At 47.0% G+C, this 27,253-nt stretch overlaps 1 protein-coding gene across 1 annotated transcript in view; it reads left to right on the forward strand.

Annotated features, from left to right (window-relative positions):
• LOC146822728 (NFX1-type zinc finger-containing protein 1-like) overlaps positions 1-27,253 on the forward strand; it is a 1,573,298-nt gene that overhangs the window by 90,268 nt on the left and 1,455,777 nt on the right. The window contains exon 3 of the mRNA XM_085606923.1: positions 704-925. Coding sequence (XP_085463049.1) covers positions 704-925 — 222 coding nt within the window. The remainder of the gene's footprint in view (positions 1-703; positions 926-27,253) is intronic.

Consider the following 27,253-nt stretch of genomic DNA (forward strand, 5'->3'; position numbering starts at 1 on the left):
CCGTCCCTGCAGTACATGTGTCAGTCTGTGTGCGTAATCATTGAGGTACCTTCACCCAATATAAGTCCTATTTGATCCTCACACACCAAGTCCCCCCAAGCTTTGTTTCATCTTTATTTGGCTGTGTCGCTTTTTGTCTTTCTTCTTCTTTATTCCCTAACACCATTTCCCTCTTTTGTATACTTTGTCCACACCTTCTCTATGCGTCTATTGTCTTATAACACTCTGCCTCGTTTCTTTCCCTTTCATCTTTCACCGTTCATTTGCTTTTTTTCTTCTGCTTTCCATGTCGTCTTCTCTCTGTTATCTTTTCTGTGCTGAGCCTTTTTTTAACTTTTACATATTGTGTGTATCTCTCTACTTACTTTCCTTTTTATTCCATGTACTATATTGTAGAAATGATCGCTTGTCGACCTCCTACGTTCTGAAACTTTGCAGATGGTGCTCAGTGATTTTCTCTGGCAGCAACTCAACAAAACACAAGCGTCTCAATGTGATTGCTTTACTTCTATAGCTGTTGTTGCTTTTACAACGGGAGACAATGCTAGGTCAGATGATTAATTTATAGGATACCCATTTTACTTCCCTGTAACTTTGTTAAGCACCTTAAAACATATTCCAAAAAAGCATAAAACAATACTTTATGTTACTCATTGGTAAAGTATAGAATGTTTTACATTTGTTTTATTATATATTCTTGCAGGAAAGTATGACAATACTGTTTCCTCTCCTGGAGCCAGGCCGTTTACACCTTCCTCGCATGCATCAGCCAAACCCATTGGGGTTCATAAGAAGCATTGCAGTTCAAAGTCAGAAAGCAGAGGAAGTGGCCCTAAGCATTCCAAAGCAAAACCTGGTGGAAGCCAGACAGGTCCACGTGTTCTCCTCACAACTGGAACAGGCACCGGCACATCAAGAAAAGAAGGTAGGTGGGGTGCTAATTAGCAGTTTGTGAATGCTATTTACTCATGATGAGCCAGAGTAATTTATGTTAACGATGATTTGAGTTTTTATAATAATCAGTTCTAAAGCAACATAACCGTTTATGAATCCACCACTGTACACTATCCGATATTAGCTAACAGGTAGGAGAGAACAACCAGGCCTTTAAGCATTTGTGAAAAGAGTGATCAATTTGGACAAAAATGAATTCAAGTGGTGTGGTGAGGCCATCCAATCAATTGGGGGCAATGATCCTGAATGAACAGCAGCAATTTAATTTTATTTTTGGTTTCTATATAGAACCCGGAGTTTACTTTCAATCACTTCAGAGGACTTTGTGTCCCAAAAAAATTATGCAGGGAGAGAAAATAGACGGGAGGGTTGTTAACGTACAGTTAGGGAAGGGGAGCATAAGCCAAAGGGTTTTTTTTTTTTTTTTGGAGCTCTCTAATTCTGTTTGGACCAAGAGGTCAGGTTGGAATTAAGAAAGGGAAGAGGGATTCTTGTAGTCATGCAAATAAATAAGGAAAGCAGTAAAAGGGGTGGTAGAAGGATATGAAGTCAATAGTAAAATGGGGTCTCTTAAAAAAATAAAAGTGGAATAGCTGCAGCTTGTTGCTTAATTGGATTGGTTTGACAGAGAAATGTCAACAGAGTAACTCTACTATAGTACTTGAGAGAAAACTGAATATCCCTTATGAAGCAGGGACTATGATAGGTAAGATCTTAATGTTCTAATAATGTGTTCCAACATCAGTTTATTTATGACAAATTTCTTTTAAAACATAGCGTAAGTAAAAAACTGATTAAAACAATATGCACATTTTCTTTATCGATCGTAGAAATTGACTCAAACCTATTGCAATGTCTAACAAATTAAGTTAGCGCCTAAAAAGGATTCACAGCACCCTCACCACACCCGATCTACAATTATATATTTCAAAATAACAGTTGAAAGAAATGTCTTTTGTTGATGCAAAATCATAATATAGTCCATTTGTTGCTGGTATTTTGTCTGTAACCACTGTCTTGGATATTTTCTTCAATACAATGATTTCAAGAATTACCGCAGACTTTATCATGGACATCAAGTCAGCGTCGTTACCAAAATTCTGTTTGACTGGCCCCTCACAATCTTGGATGGGGTGGAGATATATTCTCCTAGGATGAATCCAGCATCAGGAAATAGGGTTGGAACCTGTAAACTGGTTAAAAATGAAGAAAACCATTGCCACCTCCGTCATTTTGTCCCAATTGTGCCTAAACTAAAGAGCCTTATTGCCTTTCAGTACATTTCTATATTTTGACTCTTAGACTTTCAACAAGCAAAAAATATGCTAAACTTAGAGATTTCTTGTATGCACTGGACTTTGAATGCACCTACGATTTTAAGATGCTGCAGTTGCCCAGTTGTCATTAAACCATTCCTTTTCTGTAAATAATCTTAGTCACACGATAGTGGTAGGGACCTTTACCTGGCCTGATTTCTCTGGCTATGCTTGTGATAATCTGTTGTAATAACTGATTATACTAAGTATCGAAAAATGTCCATGTTTAACATATAACCATAATTAACCTTTCCATTTTTTCCTCGTATTCCTGAGAACTGGAGATCTTGGTGACTTCTATCTTCCAGTTTGGTAAATTTGCATTTGAGAAACCAGTGATCCTGCTCTAAAACTTGGATGACGCTATCAACACTCCGTCCATCATTTCCTTTGGTTTTTGCTTTGTTCGCCATAAGTTGGCAGGGTATGCTCAGACGTGAGTCCCTTGCTCACTTTGCCACTGGATTCAAGCAAGCCTGGCTGAAGACGGCTGAAATGCCAGAAACCGGTCCTAGGAAGCTTGTTTCCGGTCCAGGGAAGACATGGCTTGGCAGTTCGGGCTGGACTGTTCCCATGAGGCACAGGGTCAGACTGATTTGCATATGGCCATGTCTGAACTGGGGTGGCAGAGTGGGCTAAAGAACGGTGATGGATTAAACCCAGATCAGTTGACTGGGGGTGAGTGCTTGCAATGTTCAACACTCCGTCCATCATTTCCTTTGGTTTTTGCTATCTTCACTTCACCATTTGGAGCCTATACTCCATTTGTTGTAGACGGGCTTTGAAGATAGCAGTGTCTGAATGGAGGGAGAGCATATAGGCTGAGAGTTTTGTGGTAGTCTCTTATACTGCGGTCATTGAGAGTCTTAAAGTAAAGTTCCTTCAACATGGCCTCCAGAGAGTAGTCTGTTGATTGTGTGCATTGGTCCATTAACAACTTGGTTGACTTTCCAGAAACGGCTTCTGTAAACGGCAATTATCATGCTGGTTTAGACATGGCCTTAATGCAGTCCATAAAGGTCTGGGTAAGCCGTCACAATGTGGATCGCCTCTTGCAATACCTGCCCATGTATAAATGAGGTGAGGAATGCTGATGTCAGTTGTGGTTTTGAGAGGGCTCTCACCAGTCCTTAAGTGACCAAGGTGGGCAGCAAATATGCGTAGTAGGATCATGATACGATAAGGTGGGCCTGCTGCACTCTGTAGTGTTAGTTTGGTACACCTTTTTAGCATAGATGCCGAATTGTTCATGCGCCAGCAGTATGGGGAGTTCGTGACTGTTCCCCACTGACCCCAGCTATGTGCCATAAAAGAGTACAATTCGGGGGTCACAGTGAGTGGAGCAGGAAGTGTCCATGCTGAATAGATATGAAGCCAGAAAAGTATGTAGCCCAATTCAAGGATAAGTCAGTATCGGAAACACTACAAAGTATTATACAGCCCTGATCAGCGCTCTGTGTCACAGTACATCAGAGTTGACGTCATTGCCCCTTCTGTTTTGTTGTGCTCCCAGCCCAGTGGAAACAATTCCCTCACAGTTGTCTGAGTTGGGCTGAACTTGCATGGTGTTGGGAGGATCTGCAAAAATAGAGGCTAGTTGTCCTCTTTCTATGATCACTGTCTGCTTCGCAAAGTGATCAAATCGACCGAATGTTCTTTCCCGGGACCACTAATGAAATGCCATTGAGCATCAAGGCTGGTATAGAGAGTCTTAGAGGGTGGGGTCAGCAGTCAGTCCACTGCTGTGCTTCGTTCTTGCGGTCTCAGCTCCTTTCGAGACTCACATTGGCCTCAACAGGCTCTGCCTAATAGTATCCTCTGTCACAGACCTGAGTGTGGGGCCTCTCTCACAGACCTGGGTGCAGCGGTGTCATCCAATACCGTTCAGGCTTGGAGTTGCACTCCCTAGGTGCCGTTCCCCATGTTGCTGTGTCGCCAGAGGGTGCAGACCTCCCTTAGTGCCCCCCAATGTGTTGAGGCTTCTACGGGGCTCCGGTCTTGATGAAGCTCTACAGTGAGGCCGCCCTCTTTTGAGCTCATAGCTCCACACTCTAGCAAGCGTCATCTTGCCTCCCACAAATGGTGTCTGCTGTAGAACGTTATGCAACCTCCAAACATGTGTATTGTCCAGCTTTCTGCGCCATCGAATTTCCAGAGCAAGGGTCTCTATAAAATGCATTCTGACTTTAATGGTACTCTGGTCTCCTTTATGATTTCCAACCTCTGCTTCTGAACCCACAGTTCCTTTAAGAAGGTCATAAATGGTCGAGTGCAAGTCATTCTGATAGCTTCAAACTGGGCTTGGAGGGTTTTATTTTCCAAAATCCTAACTCTGAGCCTCAGTCCTCTTCTTCGTCTTACCCTTAAGCTGTTCAGCAGCAGAAACCTCCACAATCTGCACCTCCATTCAGATTGAGCGGAACCACTGAGTGGGTTTGATCTTCTGTTAAAATGTCATTCTGGCTGCCTGCTGCCCTTCCACCATGTCCATTTAGTCTGGCCTTGAGCCCTGAAGGTAGGATCATTATGCCAGATCAGTCTTGCTAGACTTCTGGGTGTAAAGTCCAGTATTATTCTCTTTCGTAGACGGGGCATTGATTTGGTATTGATTCACAAGGTGAGCTATCTATAGATAAAATATAATTCGGAAGACTATGTTACACATCCCCGTTTTGTGAGTGGGCTTTTGGGACTTAATCAGGTTCCAGTTTAAATTGGCACACTGCCAGTCAATTTCAGACTGACCGTCAAGCTCCGTGTCTAGTGGTCCGTGAACACCAATAAATAAACTGATGCCAGACGCATAGGTGGCTCTAATGTGTGACTCTGATGAGGGACATGATGCATCCAGGAGCTTTTAGTGCCTGGACAGATACATATATTGAAGATTGTGTGATTAGATAGGTTTTGCAGCGTGAATCTTTCTGGATTCACTATGCTGTGCATTATTCCGCGATCTTGTGGTTGGGTCCGGATTCGTAGTCTTTTCTTTGTTTTTTTTTTTTTTTTTTGTAGCCCAGGTGGGCGTCGACGTCCACCATTTGGTGCACCTCCCGTGACGTCGTCGTGCTTCCTGCAGAAGTCCCACCTTTGGGGCGCCATCTTCAGATTCTTTTTTCCGCCGTTGGGTCTGGATCGTCATCGGGAAGCTCCAGAATTACACTCGAAGGAAGAAGGAAGAAAAGCGAGTTTCGTCGATAGAATCACTAGAAGATATCAGGAAAGGAAGAGATTTCATCAGGAGCGCGAAGAAAGGAGGACCAGCGCCCCTTTTCTTCGACGGCCTTGGAGAATGCACGCTCAGAGACCCTGAGCGCAATGGACAAGACGCCATTCAAGTTCTGCCCAAACTGCCACCACAAGTTCGCGCAGAAAGACCAGCATCCGGTCTGCAACCTCTGCCTACCGGTCGATCACCAGAGTATCGACTGCAACGCCTGCTCAGCCTTCGCGCCGAAGACACTCAGGGTGAGAGAGCGGCAGAGAAGAGCCAACGCCAACATGGATGGCAAAGGGAAGCCCCCGACGTTCTACGATCTGGGCCTCTCCACGGACGACGAGGACAACGTCGCCGAGACAGCCGAAAACTTCACGGTCGTAGAGACCGACAAGAAAAAAGAAGACGAGGTAAGAGAATCGTCGAGCACAAAACAGAAAGTACCTCGACAACACGAGGGTGACTCGAGAAAATCTGAGTCAAAGTCCACGAAGGGAGCCCCGGCGCCGAAAACTTCGACGTCCAAAGGGGGAACCACGGACAAGAGGCCGAGCGGATCCTTAGAAAAGGACTCCCTGGTGCCGAAAGACGCCGAAAGGCAAGGGTCGTCGAAAGCATCCCATGAAACGGGCCGATCGACGCAGAAAGAACGTTCGACGTCGACGCAAGTTTCATCGAAAAGACCCGCGGTCGACGCCGAAAGCATCTCCGAGATGGAGAAAAAGAAGAGGCGGCTCGAGGCCGAAATGGAGAACATCCTTCAAAGGAAGAAGGAGTTCGACGCCAGGATGAAGGAGTTCAAGATTCCAACGGTTTCATCGGCGGACGTCGGTGAGGGCGAAGACGAGTTCGACGCCGAAGGGCTGACAAGGGATCTCGAAGAGGAAGAAGAGCCCTATTATGAGGGAGAAGCCGAGGAAGAAGACCAACGGTCGTTCTACGAATCGGCGGCATCTACCAGCAACGACGTCGAATGGCACGATCTCGACACCGAAAACCCGGAGGAGCCCGTGGACACGTACCCTTCGAGGCCTTCGCCACCCGACGACATCGGGGTCTACAATATGGTGGTCAGGAGCGCAGCAATGGCCTTCGGCGTCAAACTCGACGAGGAGAAACCGAAAGCCGATTTCCTCGTCGAAACACTGCTCCCCATCCAGACAAGGAGCCAGTTCCTACCCATGCTACAAAGCGTGATGAATCAGGGGAGAGAAGCCTTCAAGGAACCTGCGACCTGCCGGTCGATCACGCCCAGGACAGAGAAGAAATATAAGCACTCCTCCCTGGACCCCCCTTACATCAAGGGTAGCGTGACTGCGGACTCCATCATAGCCTCCACGGCCAGGAGAAGGGCCAACGTACCAGCAACTTCGGGCCCACCTCCGGATAAGGAGAGCAGGAGGATTGACCTCACAGGAAGAAAGGTCGAGAGGAACGCCGCAATGCACTGGCGCATGGCGAATTCAAATGCACTCCTCAATAGACACCAATACCAGCACTGGGATGAGATGGGGGAACTAGTAAAGCACCTCCCCGAAGAATACCGCCAGAGAGCCTCTCACCTGATAGACGAAGGCAAGAACATCGCCAACTCCTGTATAAAGACGGCGTTGGATGGGGCAGAGACTTCAGCAAGACTCATGGCCATAGGGGTCACAGAGAGGAGGCATGCATGGCTAAGAATCTCGGGATTCAAACCGGAAGTGCAGAACAACATCCTTGGCACCCCCTTCAATGGAGAGACACTGTTCGGAGCAACAGTGGACGACAAGCTCACCCAGCTGAAAAAAGAAAACGAGACGGCGAGGTCCATGGGGGCCCTACAGCTGAGGGGAATGAGGCGAGGAAATCCCTCGAGGAGACCCTACGGTAGGGGAGGAAGCCAGCAGGGGACGTCGCACCAGGCGTTCCAACAAAGTCAGCAGGGTGAAGGTCACGGACAAGGTCAGCAGAAGCAAAACTGGCAATATCAACCTCGGGGCCAGTCCTTTCGCGGGAGAGGGAACGGACGTGGCCAAAGGAGGAGAGGGGGCGAACAGCCCTCGACGAAGTGACTCAGCACAAAAGAGGACGCCTACCCTCGTCAGGACCCCAAGGGTGAGGCGCAAAAAAGTGTCATCCGGGGGAAGAGAAAATTCAAGAGCCTACGAGCATACGACACCAGTAGGCGGAAGACTGAGGTTCTACCTTCAGGAGTGGCGGCGTATAACCACAGACAAGTGGATACGGAACGTTGTGCAGTACGGATACTGCGTAGATTTGGAGAAAAGACCTCCAAACAGAAAACCAAAGGGAAGACTGAGATCGGCCCAAGAACTGGCAATACTCAGAGAAGAAACGCGGAAACTCCTGCAAAAGGGAGCCATAGAGACAGTGCCGTTCAGAGAACGCAACAAAGGGGTCTACTCAAACTACTTCGTGGTTCCGAAGGTAGACGGAGACCTCAGACCCATACTAGACCTCCGTTACCTAAACAAGTTCATCAGAACGCAAAGGTTCAAAATGACTTCACTGCAGGAGGTTCTGCCACAGATAAGAGAAGGGGACTTCATGGTCACCGTGGACCTCAAGGATGCTTATCTTCACATCCCAATAAACAGAAGGCACAAGGGCCTTCTAAGATTCAACATCGAACAAGAACACTACCAGTTCACGACCCTGGCCTTCGGATTAAAATCAGCACCAAGGGTCTTTACAAAATGCCTGTCGGCGGTAGCGGCGCACCTACGAAGGCAGGGAATACATGTCTACCCCTACTTGGACGACTGGCTGGTCAAGGCAAACTCACGCGGAAAGTGCGAGAGGCACGCAAAACGCGTAACAGACACCCTCACGAATCTGGGATTCTCGATCCACTGGGGAAAATCATCGATGGAACCGGAGCAGGTGAAGATTTTCCTGGGGGCAAAGATCAACTCACGCAACAGTACAGTAGTGCCCAGCGACAGGAGGACAGAGGCTCTACTGAAGGAGGCGAAGCTCTACCAGAAGGGGCGAGCTCTGACAGTGAGGGCTGTGAGCAAGATGATCGGGATGATGGCGTCCTGTATCCAGCTGGTGCCGAATGTACGCCTGCACATGAGACCATTCCAGGAATGGCTACAACAACAATGGTCACAAGCAAACGGAAGTTGGGAGGATCTAGTGGTTGTTACGCACGCAGTGCAGGAGGAGATAACTTGGTGGAACAGAGACAACATAACAGCAGGGAGAAGCCTGACACCACCAATCCCAACAGTGACCATTACCACGGACGCGTCGCAGAAGGGATGGGGAGCGCACATGGACAACCTCAGAGTGAGGGGTCTATGGGCCCCAGCAGATGCGGTCCGCCATATCAACTACCTCGAGTTGAAAACAATCCTGCTAGCCCTGAAGGCATTCCAGAGGCACCTGTTCAACAAGAGGGTGTTGGTCCAAACAGACAACACCACGGCGATGTTCTACATCAACAAACAAGGGGGGACACAGTCGTTCCCGCTCTCATCCCTAGCTCAGGAGATTTGGAGATGGGCCATACCTCTCAGGATAGATCTACTGGCAATTCACCTACCGGGGAAGGACAATGTGGAGGCAGACTGGCTAAGCAGGCAGACCTCAGCATCACACGAGTGGGAGCTCAATGGCCAGGAAACGGAGAAACTCTTCCGGAGATGGGGGACTCCCACAATAGACCTTTTTGCAACACGCCACAATGCAAAATGCCAAAGCTTCGCGTCCAGGCAACCAGATCAGCAATCCAAGGGAAATGCCCTATGGATAAGCTGGTCGAGGACATTTGCCTACGCCTTTCCACCGATACCCCTGTTGCACAGAGTGCTCGACAAGTGCAGAACCAGCAACATGACCCTGATCCTGGTGGCTCCGCAGTGGGCGAGGCAGACATGGTTCTCACAAATTCAAGAAATGGCACAAGGCGACCCATACAGGTTCGAGAGGAGGAAGGACCTGCTCTCAATGCAAAACGGAGAGGTCCTGCACCCAGAGCCAGAGACCCTCAACCTGGCGGCATGGCTCCTGAAGACCTAGAGTTCGCACACCTAAGATTGCCGCCGAGCACGATGCGAGTGCTACGGGAGGCGAGGAAACCAACTACACGAAAATGCTACAGCGCAAAATGGAAGAGGTTCACTGTGTGGTGCCGGAAAAAGGGCCTGCAAAACAGAATGACAAGAGACTCAACAGTACTGAGGTACCTCACACACCTTCTAAAGAGTAACCTCTGCTCGAGCTCACTAAGGGTACACCTAGCGGCCATCGTGGCCTACACCAGAGGTGAAAAAGGTGGAAGTTTCTTCAGCTCGCAGGTGGTGAGGAGATTCATGGAAGGAGCCAAAAGGATGGCCCCCCCCGAAAAGGTTGCCGCCGCCGGCATGGAATCTGAATGTGGTCCTGACGGAGCTCATGAAGGCACCGTTTGAACCCATTCACAAGGCCACACTGCAGATGTTGACTATGAAAACAGCCTTTCTGGTGGCCATAACCTCACTACGCAGGGTGAGCGAGCTTCAAGCACTAACGCTGCAGGAACCCTACATTCAGATTCACAAAGATAGAATAGTCCTGAGAACGGACCCACACTTCATGCCCAAGATAGTGTCGGCGTTCCACATGAATCAGACTATCCAGATACCAAGTTTCTTCCAAAACCCGACTACAAACGCAGAAAAGGCACTGCACACCCTCGATGCCAGAAGAGCGGTGATGCACTACATTGAGAGAACCAAGGAACTCAGGAAGTTGAAACAGCTGTTTGTGTCCTTTGCTACTAGCTTCATGGGTAGGCCAGTGACTAAGGGCACCATCGCAAGGTGGATTGCCCTCACTATTCAATTCTGCCACAAACAGGCTGGACAGGAGCTAGCGGAGGGGCCGCAGGCTCACTCCACAAGGAAGAAAGGGGCCACCGTGGCCTTCCTGGCGAACACGCCCATCCAGGACATATGCCTCGCGGCAACTTGGGCATCTGTGCACACGTTCACGAAACACTACTGCGTGGACATTCAGATGAACAAGGAAGCACAGGTTGGACAGAAGGTGCTTCAGCACATTTTCAACGACCAGCGCTCATCTACCACCCAGCCGCCACAGAATTAGGAAAACCGCTACAAAGTCTATGCACAGCATAGTGAATCCAGAAAGATTCACGCTGCAAAACGAATAGTTTCTTACCTGTCGGTGTAGTTTTGCAGCTTGAAGATCTTTCTGGATTCACTAGCGAACCCACCCACCTCCGCCAGGAAGATGAGGCTGGAGGAAGAGGGGGTAAAAAGGAAAAGATCAAAGAAATGAAAACATACAGATAAAGGGACAAGAAGGATTAATCAATCGCCTAGGGTTAAAAAAAAAAAAAAAAAGAGGAAAGGAAAAAAGAACCCGAAGATGGCGCCCCAAAGGTGGGACTTCCGCAGGAAGCACGACGACGTCACGGGAGGTGCACCAAATGGTGGACGTCGACGCCCACCTGGGCTACAAAAAAAAAAAAAAAAAAAAAGACTACGAATCCGGACCCAACCACAAGACCGCGGAATAATGCACAGCATAGTGAATCCAGAAAGATCTTCAAGCTGCAAAACTACACCGACAGGTAAGAAACTATTCGTTATCCCTCAGAAAGATCATTACCAAAAGTAAGTAACGTTTCCTCTCTTCTCTCTATTTCCCTAGTTCTGTCTTTCACATACATTTCCACCAGTAACAAATTATTTGTACTTACACTCTTATTACTGTTTATATCTAGGCACATGTGTATAGTGTAATGTTATGTTCATTGTTTTACTGTGTTGGCCACTTTTCTATGAAATCAGAAGTGTGTGTGTGCGCGCACCTGTTTATTGCATGACATTTATTCATCGTAGCTTTACATGTGGTACCAGGTCTCTTTGTTGAGTTGCTTTCTTTGATACTCCTTAAAATGTGATACTAAATAACATAGATTGTACAATTACAGAAAAGGGATTTTACAATAAAACTACGAGAACTTGTCCATTAGGATCTTAAAGCAAGTAATTTGTAAATGTATTGATTCTACTCACAAATTAATTATTCAGGTGATCAACATAAGGGTTGTGGCAGCTGCCAAATGCTCTCTGTGAGGTCATAGAAACATATTGCTTCCCTTGAGCCTTTTCGAATTGGTCATGTACATAAAAGCTGTACATATCAGCATTATTCACTATTACTTTCAGAAGGTTCTCGAGTCGAGTCCATGTTCTGAACCTATCCTAGCAGAGACTGCTAGCATTCCCTTTTAAGTGAGATTACTGTTGCCTGGTGAACTAGATAACGAGGAACTGGATGACTTTCTGAATAGAATTGTGACACCTATTTACTTACAATATCCTATCTGCAGTATGTTAAGATGGATATGTTTAAGAAAACAATGGTTCTTTTGGACAATGTAAGAATACTTAATAGTATGCAAGGATACTGGCAGAATAAAACTGAGATAGGATGTCGAAAGAGAAACGTTTTACAGAACACATTAAACAGACCAAATACTGTTTACCCAAAAAGTAAGGATGTCTGTATTGGAAACATGCAGACTGTGCTCAGTGTCCCATGTGCAAAAGAACGAACGTAACAGAAGTGGCAAATTACAACATAAAGCAGGGTTTCTTAACAAATACAAATAATCATTTTTAAAATAACAATGCCCTACAACAGCCTCCTTTAAAGCCTCCTTTAAATTTAGAAAGGCCGGATATGGTACATTATAGTATGAGCCAACAAAGTTTTGACCCCTTAAACAATAGGGGGACTCATCAGGACCTTGAAATGGGGGACCCCGTAAAGAAACGATGAAAGACTAACTCAGTGAGGGACAGTAATAAACCTGAGTTTTGTAAAGCAAGGGCAGTTGAAAGCACACCTGATGACACAATGAGTAATATTGTGCCAGAGCTGGTGGCATGCACACCAAATGAGTGATAAGGAAGGTTTTACTCACGTAGGACCCAGTCAAGCGCTTTGGGAAAAAGAAGTCAAGGTATTGATATTATAGGATGACCAGTAGGAGAAACAGCCTCAAAAGAGTGTCTCTTGAATTTAAGCTTGTGAGGGGAGAAGGCCCTATTCTGGCAATAGGCAGAGCATAGCAGTCTCTAATGGTGGGCCACACTAAGGACAGGCTAATCCTGATAGAACGGGGACACTTGATTCCGTTTCTGGTAGGGAGGAAGGCATTAAAACATTAGTATCTTAGAATTAGGGGTGACTAGGATACGGTAAGGGGGACAGTTGCACTTACCCTTGTTTGGGCGGCCACAATCTACCAGTGCATATAATGCAACTGCATGTGATAATGAGACGCGCTGCGTGCATGAGGACACGTCAGTCTGTGCAGAATGAAGTAACGTGGCCTGCTAACGTCTGATTCACAGAGAAGATGCTGGGATGTACGAGGCGTAATCACGATTGGATATATGTGGCGCGGTGAGATGTGCACGAGGCAGCGTCTCAGCGGGACGTGACAAGACGGCGCTAGAGAGAGCCGAGCATGGATCGCCGTGCATCTCCAGGTTGCTAGGCAATGTCTAGCGTGGTGACGCGCAGGGACGCGATAGGATCGGGAGAACGCTAATGATTCAAAGGACAATATTTTTTATATTAACTGGAGCTGAACTCTTAGTCCAACGTGCTGGTGGCAAAAGGGATGGTAATAATATGATTGGATCTGATAAAGAGAGGTACAATAGAAACAGCCAAGTAATCTGGGCCTACTACAATATAAACAAATATGCATCTACAGTGACAATGGTAGTACAATAAGAGAGAGCAGGTGGAAAATTGAATGGCCTAGTTATAAAAGGTTAAATAACATTAGTAGCAGAGATATAAGACAAAGGGACACATGCATCAATGTAGGCTTTTGCGATTCCTTAATTGCGATTATTAAGGAATCGCAATTAAGGAATTGCAAAAGCCTCTGCATGTAGAAATCGCTATAGAATTAGAGATTCCCAAACATTCCTTAATTGCGACTCGCAAAATGCGAGTCCCAATTAAGGAATGCCTTCCCATTCATTCCTATGGGCCTACAGGCCCACAGGAATGAATAGGAAATTGCATGCACAATTTGCGAGTACCCAATAGGTACTCGCAAATTGTGCATGCAATTTCAAGGGTGCAGGGGTGTCAAAAAGACACCCTGTTGCACCCCTGAAATTGACCTGTGCACACATGTTGCGGACACACATTCCCCAAGGGAATGTGTGTGTGTAACCTACAACTTTGAAAAATGCACTTTGGTGCATTTTTCAAAGTTTTTACAAATTACCATCAAGTTCAAATTGATGGTAATTTGAGCCCCCTATTAGCGAAATCGCTATTTGCGATTTCATCATGTATTGCATTTAGGGAATCGCAATTTGAGATTCCTTAAATGCAATTGCAATTTAAGAAATCGCAAAAAATTGCAATTTCCTAAATTGCGAGAGCCTTACAGTTTGATGCATTGTTTACGCTTGCAAAAAAGGTCGATGCATGTGCCTGATAGCCAAGCGTATCTATATTGAAAGAGACTGTATTGTCCAAACCATCATGAGGTCAATTGATAAGAGTTGCCACATAAGTGCGCCATTCCTCCAAGTATTTAGTCCCTGGTTACTGGAGTTGCAACGTTACATCCATTTGAACGCCATTCTTTTTTTTTTTTTATCTTTTTTATTAAAGAAACAATATACAAACATACAATAACACAAAATGCAGTGTGTTGCTGTAATCAACATTCACAAATGGTCATAATCAGGTCATACATTGAACTCCATTCTTTGCAAAATAAGGGTTATGTTGCCTCCTCTTTCAGGGACAGCTGCCACATCGGTTACTTGCCACTGAGATTTTCCTCTGCGCGAGTATTTTCCATTAAATGTGCAACCAAAGGTGCATTGGGTACTGCACATCATATTCTTTTTCGATGTTGGCAGATCCTAGTTTTGCTAGGTTGTGATGTTTGGCCTATATAGGGCAATCCATATGGGCACCAAATGTTGTATACAACATTGCATGAGTTGCAATTTGAAACGAAATTTTTGATGGTATCATTGAAGGAAAGTGGGTTTCTGTTGCAGTAACCCCCCCCCACTTTTTGACAGATTTCTGTTGCACTTTGACTGAGTGTGCCCTGGGTCCTGCCAATCAGGTTTTCAAGGCCTGTGCTCTATCCCTAACTTGTACCGTTGTTTCCACAATTGCCACATCTCTGGCCCGCATATAAGTCCCTTGTAAAAGGTACCAGCGGTACCAAGGGCCTTGTGACCAGTGAGGGTCTATTAGGGCTGCAGCATTTATTGTGCCACCCTAAAGGGCCCCACGCCAGACACATACACACTGCCGTTGCAGGCTATGTGTTTTGGTGTACATAAACTAAAACAGGGCACACATTCCTGGGTGACATGCCTACACACCACTGCCGGTGGCATAGGTAAGTCACCCCTCTGGCAGGCCTTGCAGCCCTAAGGCAGGGTGCACTATACCACAGGTGAGGGCATAGCTGCATGAGCAGTATCCCCTACATTGAGTCCATTCTTGGACACTGTAAGTGCTGTGAAGCCATTTTGAGTATATGGGCTGAGAGTTTGTCAACACGAACTCCACAGTTCCATGATGGTTTTACTGAAGACTGAGAAGTTTGGTATCAAACTTTCCATTATAATAAACCCACACTGATGCCAGTGTTGGATTGTGAGAAAGTGGCTCTGTATATACTGTTCCCAAATAGGTACAGGGTGTACAGAGTCCACAGTGGCTTGGCAGAGGCTAAAGTTAGATATAACCTTACTCTCTAAAGTGGTAGCTTGGTCGATCAGTAAGGCAGTATCAGAGGACAGTGTAAAGCATTTGTTGTACACACTCAGTCAGCAAATAGTCTCACACACTCAATAACTGAACTCTAGGCCAATGGTTTATATATAAAAAATATATGCTTGTTTTATTTTAAAACCAACAATAGGTATTAAAATATACTTTCTCAGAATGAGATGCTTTATATAAATACTATTGCAATATGCAATTGACTTTTGTAAACAGTTACAAGTGGTTGCAATAGGCAACACTATTTTAAACACAATAATGCATTGAATTCAATGGAAGTTTCAAGTTATTTGCAACAGATTACTTTTGTGATTACTTTTGGAATTCCAGGCCTGGATCCTATATTCAGTCCTGGATGAGTACTAAGAATCAAGTGATAAAAGTCGAGTTAATTACTTTGATGATTTTTAAATAATATTTAGCTATTTTAAAAGTAGACACTTCGAAAATACTTCATAGAAAACATTCAATGATTCCCTATGGAAGAAAATTCAAGTTGCAGGTACAGTATGTTCTTGTTACTTTTGTAATCCAGTACTGGGTACCTAGACTCAGTACTGGGACCTTTATCCAAAACAGGTAAGTAATTACGTTTTCAGATACTATACGATTTTTAAAGAATATTTGAAGATTGCAGAAATTGACACTTAGAAGACATTTCACAGAAAAACAGTCAATGATTTCCTATGGGAGAAAATTGGGTTACTGGTAAGTACAGTTGTAAGTATTTTTCAGAGGCAGTGCTGGGCACCAAGATCCAGCACTGGGAGCTCACCTAAGAGCAGGTGAGTATTTTCGTTTTCGTTACTCGGCTGATTTTTGGTGAATATTTTAAGATTTGAAAAGTCCACACTTGGAAGAAATTTCAGGAAAAAGCCAGTCAATGTTACCCTATGAAGAAAATGAGTTATCGGTTTAAAGGTAAGTACTCGACTGGCAGAGTTGAGGTTCTGGGCATGGACTCAGGGTCAGGTAGGTACAGTTAGTTCACCCTCAGCGACACTAGGGCGGCCGGGTGCAGAGAGAGTTAGGCCCAATGTTATCCTATGAGGGATAAGGGGGCCTTGGTTGGTGCCTGCTGACTAGCAAGCCACGTGGCTGTGGGAGCTGGGCTCCTTGTCACTTACTCAGGGCAAGTGGGGAAGTAGATGGGTGTAGAAGTTGCACTGCCAGGGCGACTCGGGCGGCTGGGTGCAGGGTGCTTTTGAGCCTTCGGGCGCTCAATTGATTTCAATGGGAAATCTCCGGTTTAGAAAAAGACTGCAAGCCCGGGGACAAGGATTCTTCAGGTGCCACCACCACTTCGAGAGGTAAGTTGGGTAGTTGGAGGATAGGTAGGTACCCCTGGATTGGGCACAGGGGGCCACGGGGCGCCACGTGCAGGGGTGCCTTTTGGTGTCGGGAAATCTTACCCTCTGTTGATCGCGGTAGGGGGGGCACCTTGTTCTGAGCCTGAAGGCTTCTTCAGGAGGGTCGAAGGAGGTCCTTGGGTGCCGGACTCAGGGTCACAGTCGCCGTGGGGTCGTCCTCGTGGTCTTTGTTCACTCCGGCACCGGCCAGGCTTGGCTGGTGCAGAGTGTGCTGGGTTCGCGGTTCCGGGCTGATGCCAGGGATTAGAAGTAAGTTTTGAGTAGAGCCTCTACTCATGGGAGTCCCAGGGGCTTAGAGTTGAAGGGTAGCCAGGTCCTCCGGGGTTTGTGAGGTTGCTGGCCACAAGAGATGCCGGGTTGGAGCAGGCGCAGGTTCGAGGGTCGACAGGCCGGTAGGGCTGGGGCCAAAGCAGTTGGTGTCTTCCTCTTCTTAGCAGCTGCAGGGCAGGTCTTCTTTCTTCTTGCTCTTCTTTGTATTTCGGAATCTGGAATCTGGGGAAGGAAGGTTCAGGGTGCCCCTAAATACTAGATTTAGGGGCATTACAGGTAGGTGAAGGGCAGGGACCAATGGGTCCCTGTCCTGGGGTGGGTACACCCCCTATCCTGCCTCTCTCCTGTGGGAGGGGGGCAGTAGCCTAGTACTGATTGGGTAGGGCTTCCCATCTTCAAGATGGCGAGAGCCCGGGGATGTGCTTCACCTCGCCTCCCCCACCTGAGGGGTGGGGTTGGCAGGCTGGCACATCCCCTGTCCTTATTTGGGGTTTCCGGCCAAGCTTCCCGCCAGAGTGGGGGGTTGCAGTGGCCTGGGGAAGCTCACAAAGGCAGCATGCCTTTGAAGCTTCCCCCTGCCCATCCTGGGGGAGGAGATTTAGCACCTCGCACAGGATGTGCATTGTTGCAGGCCCAGGAGAGCAGGGGCTCTCCTACCCAGGGGTCCAGCAACATGTCTGCTGTGTGGCAGCCTAGGCAGCCTCAGAACAGACGTGAATTGTAGGTTAGGTTTTAGGGGGCATCTCTAAGATGCCCTCTGGGGTGCTTGGTACATTAAATCCCACACTGGCATCAGTGTGGGTTTAATGTGCTGAGAAGTTTGATACCAAACTTCTCAGTCTTCAGGAGTCCAGGGTACACTCAGTCAAAGTGCATTCAGCAATTCAGCAAAAAGTGGGGGCATACCATGCAAGAAAGATGGCACTTTCTCACATGGATTTATTATAAAATGCACTCAGAGCCCATCCCAGAGATGCCCCCTGAAAAACTACCAGCTTCTAGTGTATTGGCTGACTGGTCCCTGCCAGCCAGCCACCACCAGACAGGTTTCTGACCTCATGGGGTGAAAGCCTTTGTGCTCTCGCAGGTCAGAAACAAAGCCTGCTCTGGGTGGAGGTGCTTTACACCTCCCTCTTGCAGGAACAGCAACACTTGGAGGTGAGCCTCAAAGGCTGTCACCTTGTGTTATGCTGATTTGGGCAGCTCCAACTAGTGGAGATGCCCGCTCCCCTGTCCCAGTCTCACTTTTTGGTGGCAGGACAGGCGGGAACATTTGCAAATAGAGTAGGAGTGTCGACCTTAGCTTTGCACACCTCTAGAGTGGCCAGGAGCTGAGGTGAATCCCTCTGTTCGAAACTCTCCATCTTGGTTTGGAAAATTAGGCCCAATAGGAATAGGGATGTGCCCCTCTCCCCAAAAGGAGGGGGCACCTAAAGGGTTTAGTCACGCTAGGGGAAAGTAGCCATTGGTTACTGCCCACCAACCTCAGTAACACCCTCAAATTTAGTAATTAAGGGCTTCCCTGAACCCTGTTCCTCAGATTGCTGTTACCTAAGAAGAAGACAGACGAAGGACCCCAGGAAGACTGCCACACTTCAATAAAGACCAAGCTCTCCCGAAGACTGCGGCCCTGTCCAGATAAAACGAACATCTTCAAGGACTCCGGTCCAGGCGAATCCGCGAGCCCTGCCTACTTTGCACCCAATGCCCACGGCCCTAGTTTGAGTGGCTTACTTTTCCAGTGATGTCTCCCCTGCGATCCTGACCTTGTATCTATCGGTGGCTGACCTCTCTTGGACCCCACAAAGTCACCTGCAGCCTCAACTGGAAGGGTCCCCCTGACCGCAACCGGCTCCTTCAAAGAATTCTGACACCAAAAGGTACCCCTACATCCTCAGACACCCTGACTTGGGGAGCCCAACCGAGATGCCTCAACCCTCCAACACTCCAACTTACCAGTCCAGCCGGTGGTCACCTTCATCCAGCCTCGTGGTCCGAGCCTGCAGCCTCTATATGCAACCGAGATTCCCCATTGAAAAGCATTGGGCACCCAATGCTGATTTTGCACCCTGCACCCGGCTGCCTCTGTTCCGCCAGGGGTGTAGTGTTGGTGCTGCTGTGTGGCCCTCTCCCCCCAGTGCTGATCTTAACCTCGGGCCACAGTATTTTTGAATTGAACATTTTTTGAAATTGTTTAAAAGTCTTGTTAGGGTCTTGGTAAAGTCTCTTTAGTATTTTTAAAAGTTTAAAACTTAATGTAGTTAGGGGTAAAAGTATTAAGACCTTTTTTAGACCTCATTTAAAAGATCCCAACTATTAGTAAAATAATGACTGACACATAGAATGTGGTTGAGGAGCTCGACCTCACCCCCTACCTCCATCTTCAGATGAGAGAGTTAAGATATATATATGCAAATTTAAAAAGATTACAATTGGGTCCCACCCTATTAAAGTCAAGCTCCAGGAGCACTTGGCAGAATAGTCTAAGGACCACCCTTGTGAGTGGGAAGATCCCACCTTAGAAGTAGAAGAAGATAGTGGGAATGAGGACAGCCCCCAATCTACCCAACTAAATTAACAGGACTGGGTCCCTGTGCCCCCTGACTCCAAGGATAGTGCTCACAGCACCTAGAGCCCACACAGGTGGGTCAGGTTCTTCTGAGACCATTGAGGGCATCCTCAATGAAGAGGACATCCTTCTAGCCAGATTGGCCAAAAGATTAGACCTAGAGTCCAGACTCCTGGCTCCAGAAAAAGAAAGAACAGAAATGGATCTGGCACCCATAAATGGTGGCAGCAACTTAAAACCTAGATAAAAAGAAAATTCCTATGACCTAAATTCCCCAAAGGGATTGTTCCCAAAGATGTGCAAGTTGATGACATCGCCAAATGGTTCAGTGTTTGAGAGGGCCTGTGGAATGAAAGAAGTGAAGAAGTGACACTGGTGAGCATTGCTTTGGGAACTGTTCTCTGGTAACTACAGGGAATGACTCCTGACCCTTACTGGGGCAGATGCTGAGTCCTATGACCTCATGAAGGGTACCCTGACTGAGGGCTTTGGACTCACAACTGATGAGTATAGAGTTAGATTCAGGGGGCTTACAAAACCCCGAGCCAGTCCTGGTGCCTCCACACTCGGTGGGGAGACAGATCTGACCTTCCAGAGCAAGGGTACCTCTTCCTGGTTGGTTGCTACACTCACCTGGGACCTGAAATTCAGTGGACTGGACTCTGCAGTGTCAGTACCTGTGGTCTGCAGGGGAGTAGCTCCTCAACACTGAAGGAGTTTTTGGGCAGTTTGAGAAAGCTGTTGGGTTCTTGGAGGCCACACAGCAGCAGGACGAGACAGCTCACCTCAATTGTAGTCTTGAAGCAGCAAGCAGGAGTCGTGCCAAAACTCTGGCACTCTGGGACTCCGGGTAAAACCCCTAAACCAGTCCTAGGATGCTTGTTTCCAGTCCAGGGAGGACCTGGCCTGGCAGCTCAGGCTGTACTGTTCCAATTGGGCGCAGGGTCAAGACTGATTTGCATATGGCTGGGTCCAAACTGGAATGGCATGGTGAGCAGAAAAACAATGGATTTAGGCCCAGATCTCTGTACTGGGGTGAATGTATGACATTGTTCTGCATTCTGTCCATCAATTGTTGTTTTTGCAAAACTCTGCAGCAGGCACTTAGTTTCTGTTTTAAGAAGAGAAGCTCTTCTTTGTCCTCTTCGTCTTTATTTAAGTCAGTCGAATCTGAAGTTCTGGGTTGAGGGGTGCCACCTAAATACTCAATTTAGGGACGTTAAGAGGAGTACCAGGTAGTAGCAAATGGGTTGCCTACCTTTAGAGTGACTACACCCTCTATTTGTCCACTTCCTGTGACTCTGACCCTAATAGTCTAATTTTCTCCCAACACAAGATGGAGGATTCTGAATAGTGGGGTTCTTATCAGCTTCCCCACCTTAGGAGTGATGCTAACTAGATGTGGTCACGCCTCCTATTCTAACTAATTTTCCCGCTTGTCCTCCTGCCAAGTAGGCAGGGGGGCTGGCATCTTCCACTAGCTGGAGAGGCCTGGTTCACAATCGAAAGGTGGCATGACGTTTGAAGCTTCCCGGCCTGGAAGGCAGTTCCTGCTTGGACGACGCGTGAACATCTCCACCCAGAACAGGCTTTGTTCCCTGCTCTGAGAGCTAAGGCTCTCACCCCAGGAGACCAGGAACATGTCTAGTGGTGGCAGGCTGGCTGAGACCAGTCGGTAACCCCACTAGTAGCTGGTAAGTTTTCAGGGGGCACCTCTAAGTTCCCTCTGGTGCATTTATTAATAAATTCCACGCTGGTATCAGTGTGGGTTTATTAAACCAAGACGTTTGGTACCAAATATCTTGGGGTACAGTGAAGCCATCATGTAGCTAGGGAACCCGTAATGACGAGTGTCCAGCCCATGTACTCGTTATGCTTCCCTGTTTAATTACAATGTCTAAGAATGCAGTTGAGAGTAGTTTACCCTGCCTTAGGGTTGTCAGGCTTGCTATAGGAGTGGCTTAGCTATATCTCATGCAGTGTCCCTCGGCACCATGTGACGCTTCGGTTTTGTCTGCAGCAAGGCACGCAATCTGCAGTGGAAGTTTGCATGATCTTGGTGAGGGGTTGCTAGGGTGGTACAATTTGTTCTGCATCCCTAGTGGACTCTTTATCAGTCCCAATGCCTTTGGTACCAGTGATACAATTTATTTGGGACTTGGCAGAGGAGCTGAAGTCAGGCCAATTGTGGAACAATTGTACTGTTTTGGGAAAGAGCTCTGGCGTTGGGGACCTGGTTAGCAGGGACCCATGGCACTTTCAGTAGAAATCACATCAGGTATCAGGCAAAAAGGTGAAGGTGACCATGTCAAAAAGGGGCGCTTTTCTACACCACTCGAATCCCTCCCCACCCCAAGAGGATGAAACTGACTTTTCCCAAGAGTCTTCATCGTCTAAGTGGAAGAACCTGGAAAGGCAATCTGCGTTGTCATGTTCAGTCCCAGGTCAGTGTTCCACTGTAAAGCCCACTCCCTGTAGGGATATGGGCCACCTCAGTAGTTTGGGATTTTCACCTTTCATTTGCATCAGTCATCTGAGTGGCCTGTGCTTGGTTTAAACAAGGAAGTGAGAGCCAAACAAGTATGGCCTCAGCTTTTTCAGGGACCAAACCGCACCAAAGGCATCCCTCTCAGTGGCACTCGAACGGGCTCTCTAGGGAGTAACCTCCTGCTAGTGGAAGCAACAGGTTGGTCATGGCGATCATCAATGGATTGGCATAGGAACGCTTCTATCTCGTGTTCAGAGGCATCTGTCTGCACTATGTACTGCTTGGTATAATCTGGAGCTTTCAGAATGGGTGCTTAGGACATTGCTTCCTTCACAGTGTCAAAAGCCTTTTGACAGCTCACTGTCCAGTTAACTTTCCTGAGCATTTTCTTGGAGGTCAGTTCAGTGAAGGGGGCCACAATGGACCCATAACCCTTCACAAACCTACTGTAGTATCCAGTCAAGCCAAGGAAGGTTCTGATTTGAGTCTGGGTGGTTGGAGCTACTCAGTCCAGAATTGTCTTGATTGTGGGTTGTAGGAGTTAAACTTGGGCTCCACCTACAAGGTAGCCCAAATATACAACCGAGTCCTACCCTGTCTGACACTTACTTGCCCTGATAGTGTGGCCTGCACTTCTCAGAGCCTCAAGGACCTAGCCAAGGTGGAGCAGGTGATCCTGCCAGGTGGAGCCAAAGACAGCAATATCGTAAAGATAAACTGCACAAAAGGACTCCAAACCAGCAAGGGCTTTATTCACCAACCTTTGGAAAGTGGCATGGGCATTCTTTAATCCAAAGGGCATAACAGTGAATTAATAAATCCCATCTGGTGTCGAGTATGCTGATTTTTTTTTTTTGTCCCAGGGGTACAACCTATCTGACAGTACCCTGATGTCAGATCAAAAGTTTTGAGATATTTGGCTGCCCCTAACATGTCAAATAATTTATCAGCCCTAGGAATTGGGTGTGCATCAGTCTTGGTCACAGCATTTAGGCCCTTATAGTGCATACAAAACCTCAGCTCTTTCTTCCCACCCTGGGTGTCAGATATAGAGACTATGACAACTGGGCTTGCCCAAGGGCTCACAAAGGGTTTAAGGACTTCCAATTCCAGTATCTTGCTTACATCAGCTTGGATGCTGCCTTTGACATGATCAGACTGCCTGTAGATTAAGTTTTTGACAAGTAGGCTGTCCCCGGTGTCCATATCATGTGTACACCAGTTAGTCTGACCAGGGGTCAAAGAGAAGGGCTCAGCATACTGATTTAGGAATTGTCTGCAATCAGTCTGCTGACTCAGCAGAAAACGTAAGAGAGATTGTAAGAATGCTAGTTTTGAAAAAGCAAGGTTTTCAAGAGTTTTCTAAATACTATCAAAGTAGGAGCAGACCTTATGTTCATCAGTAGGGGATTCCACTGTTTAGTTGCTCCAGAGATGAAGCTTCTTCCTACGGGTTATGCTTTCTTAAACTTATAGGCAGCAGCGTTTTTTGTTCCCTTTGATCGAAGGTTCTTACTAGTTTCATACCAGGAAAAGGCTTGTATCATCCAAGGCCTTGACGTTAAGCACAGAGTTTTGAATTTTATACGGTTCCTGACCCTCAGCCAATGAAGCTCTTTGATAGTTTGAGAGACTAAGTGATGTTTGGTAAAGCCTAGGAGTAATCTTTCAGCGGCATTTTGTAGGATTTGTAGTTTTTTCAAATATTGTTCTTATAGATTGATGCACAGTCCGTTACAGTAATCCTTCTTGGATAAAACTAGAGATGAGATTACTGTTTTCCTGGTGTTGATAGGAAAGTACTGAGGAATCTTTTTTTTATTCTAGGGGTGCTAAATGAAGAGAAGATGACCACGTTAACTTGCTTGCTGAGTTTTAATTTGTCAACAATTATCACCCCAAAGCTTTTGACTTTCAAGTTTGGCAGTGGGAGAGGGCCCGTTTTTGAAGGCCAAGTGGATGGGGTCCAGAATTAAGAGCTATTCCCAAAGAGGATAACCTCGGTTTTGTCCGAGTTTAGTTTCAGACAATTATGGTCATGCACATTGTTACCTGTTACCAGCCACCTAGTGTCTTTACTAAAAAGTCTACAAAATCTACCCAGGACTGACTCTGGTTTTTTCAAATCTCCCTGAACCTGATCCTGAACTCTCTTAAGTGGTGAGTCCACAGCCATCAATCAGGGTACCCTTCATGTGGTCATAGGACTCTGTATCTGCCTCGTTCAATGTCAGGAGCCCATCCCGACATTTACCAGAGAACAGTTCCCAAAGGAGAGAGCTCCAATTCTTCTGGCTGACCTTCCTGGCTCTGCAGGCTCTCTCAAACGCTGAAAACCATGTCACTTTCTGAATATTTTGTCAAAGGTTTCCTCTCTGTCCCTAGGTATTATATTGCTGTCAAAAGTCATGGGTGGTAAACCCATGTCTGGCCTTTCCCTTTCTATGGCCAGTATCCTGTCCTCCACGGCTATTCTTTGGGCCAATCTCTCAAGCTGAATCTCCTCCTCTGAGAGATCGTCACTGTACCTTGAGCGACCTGAGCCATCCTCGTTAAAGGCAGGTGCCCTTGGGACATTCGGATGGTTGGAGGGTACAGGTACCACAACCTCTTTTTCGAGTCGAGGAGACTGACCCATCCTCACTGTCACTCCTCTCACCCTACGTCTCCAGGTGTGGGTCCTCATCCGCTGGATGAGCTTGCTCATACTCTGCCAACAGCTTCTGAAGCGTTACAGTGGTAGGGGTGTGAGCCAGTTTTAATTTGATGGGCTTTGCAGATGCTCCTTAGCTGCTGGCACTTTAAATGCCGGTAAAGGGTGAAGTTGAGCTCCTCAGCCACAACCTCTTGGGTATGCTGGATTTATCTAAAATTGGGACTGTTTTGGAGAGGTAAAAAAACCTAACATATACTTTTCGTCCTAAGTATAGTAAGTTTTAAATCCTAAACAATTTTAGACTAAAGGGATTTAACCAAAGCCCTTACAGTTACCTTTGGAATTTGGAAAAATTGACCAATTGAAAAAACTAACTAAAGGCAATTTTTGGATTTACTTGTGTGGTCATTTATTGACAGAGTGGTATCAGCAAACGCAAAGTAGCAGACCCCACCGCTGATCCACTAATGTACGAAGCTGACACTCTATATAGTGAACTAAAAGAAGTACACTATGCAGAGAGTCCAATTGGTCCCCAATTGGTTGACAGAGGCAAAAGTAGATAATACTAACACTCTTGGGGTAGTGTGGGGGAGCAGTTAGGCTTATCAGGGGGTAGTGCTAAGTATTTGTTGTACTCACAGAGGCAATAAATGGGACACACACTCAAGGAATAAATCCGAGACCAATTTAGGAAAAAAGCAATTATTTTTATATATATTTTCAGATCAAGAACTACGTTCAAAGGTAAGTACTGTATTTCATATGAATTTTCAAAGATAAGCAAATAGTTCTAAGTTGTGCGCAACTGCGCACCATACAATCCTATGGGAGGAAAAAGCAGGTATGTAAAGCACACAGCACAGACAGTTGTAACGGTTCACCTTATGGGTTTGGAGTAGCAGGAAACCAAGGTTCAATGTTCTAGTAACAGTTTGTCGGGTACGTCCTGAATTCCGCCGGGAGCAGGGTGTTGGTGGAGTTTGTAGCTAGCGCGCTACTGTGAAGGGGGCCCTCTAAAGATAGGTTGCACAAGGGGACTTGCGGGCAAGTCGGAGATCTCACAAACGGAGGTCAGGGTTTCTTGAGCCTTATGGACAAGGGAGCATAGCTGTTTGTGGTTCCCCAGGCCGGGCAGGCTGGGTGCAGAGTAGGTAGGTTGGCCTGTCGTGTGCGTAAAGGTGCTTCTCGCGGTCAGGGGCCAACAGCTGGCAGGGGGCAAATGCAGGACTGCTGGGGCACACTCTCCAAGCAGGTATCCGGGTTCTTGATGTCCCTCAGCAGCTACTGGGCTCTAATACAGTAGGAGTCCTGACTGGACTCTTTGATGTCGGTGTTGGTTGCAGTTTGTACGGTACCCGGGGATTGGTGTTGTACGGCTCTGATTGGTCCTGGTACCTCCACACTCGGTAGGGAAACAGCTCTGACCTACCAGAGCATGGGTACCTCTTCCTGGACGGTTTCTGCACCAGTCGGGTTGGGGAGCTGCAAGTCGGCAGACCGGACTCTGCAGTGTCGGTGCCTGGTTCTGCAGGGGAGTAGCTCCTCTACTGTAAGAGTTCTCTGGCAGTTTGCTAAGCCTGATGGTCCACTTGGGTTCTGGGATGCCACACAGCAGCAGGAAGAGACGGTTCAGCTTGATTGTTGAGTCTTGAAGCAGCAGGCAGGGGTGTGCACCAAAACTCAGCAGCAGGAGCTTAGTTCTCTAGGCCAACAGCTCTTCTTCGTCCTCTTTGTCTTTAGGTCTGTTGAATCTGAAGTTCTGGGTTGAGGGTTGTCACCTAAGTACTCAACTTAGTTACGTTAAGGGGAGTACCAGGTAGTAGACAATGGGCTACCTACATTTAGGGTAACTACACCCTTTACATGACCTTTTCCTGTAGGCATAACCCTGATCCTAATAGGCTAATTCTTTCCATCACAAGTTGGAGGATTCTGAAAAGTGGGGTCCACATCAGCTGCCCCACTTTAGGGGGTGGTGCTGGCTAGGTTTGAGCACACCTTCAAATCTAACTAATTTTCCTCCCTGTCCTCCTGCCAAAAAGTGGGGACAGGACTAAAGGGTTGGCATCTTCCACTAGCTGGGGAGGCCTGTGTCGCATTTCAAAGGCGGCATGGCCTATGAAGCTTCCCGCCCTGGAAGGTAGTTCCTGCTTGGACACAGTATTAACACCTCCGCTCAGAGCAGAGGCTCTCACCCCAGGAGGCCAGAAGCAAGTCTAGCGGTGGCAGGCTGGCTGAGACCAGTCGGTATTGCCACTAATAGCTGGTAGGTTTTCCGGGAGCGCCTCTAAGGTACCCTCAGGTGCATTTAATTATAAATCTGAAACTGGCATAATTGTGTTTTTTTTTTAAGACGAGATGTGTGGTACCAAACATCTTGGGGTACAGTGAAGCCATCATTGAGCTGGGGAACCCGTAATAGCGAGTGTCCAGCCCATGTACTCATTATGGCTTCCCTGTTCACTTACAATGTCTAATAATGGACTTAGACATTGCTGGGTTATATCTGCTCATGTCCACACATGGGAAATAGTGTAACCTGCCTTAGGGCTATAAGGCTAGATGTAGCGTGGCGGCTTGCCTATATCTCATGCAGT

This window comes from Triturus cristatus, chromosome 5_2, assembly GCF_964204655.1.
Source record: "Triturus cristatus chromosome 5_2, aTriCri1.1, whole genome shotgun sequence".
Taxonomy (NCBI): Eukaryota; Metazoa; Chordata; class Amphibia; order Caudata; family Salamandridae; genus Triturus; species Triturus cristatus.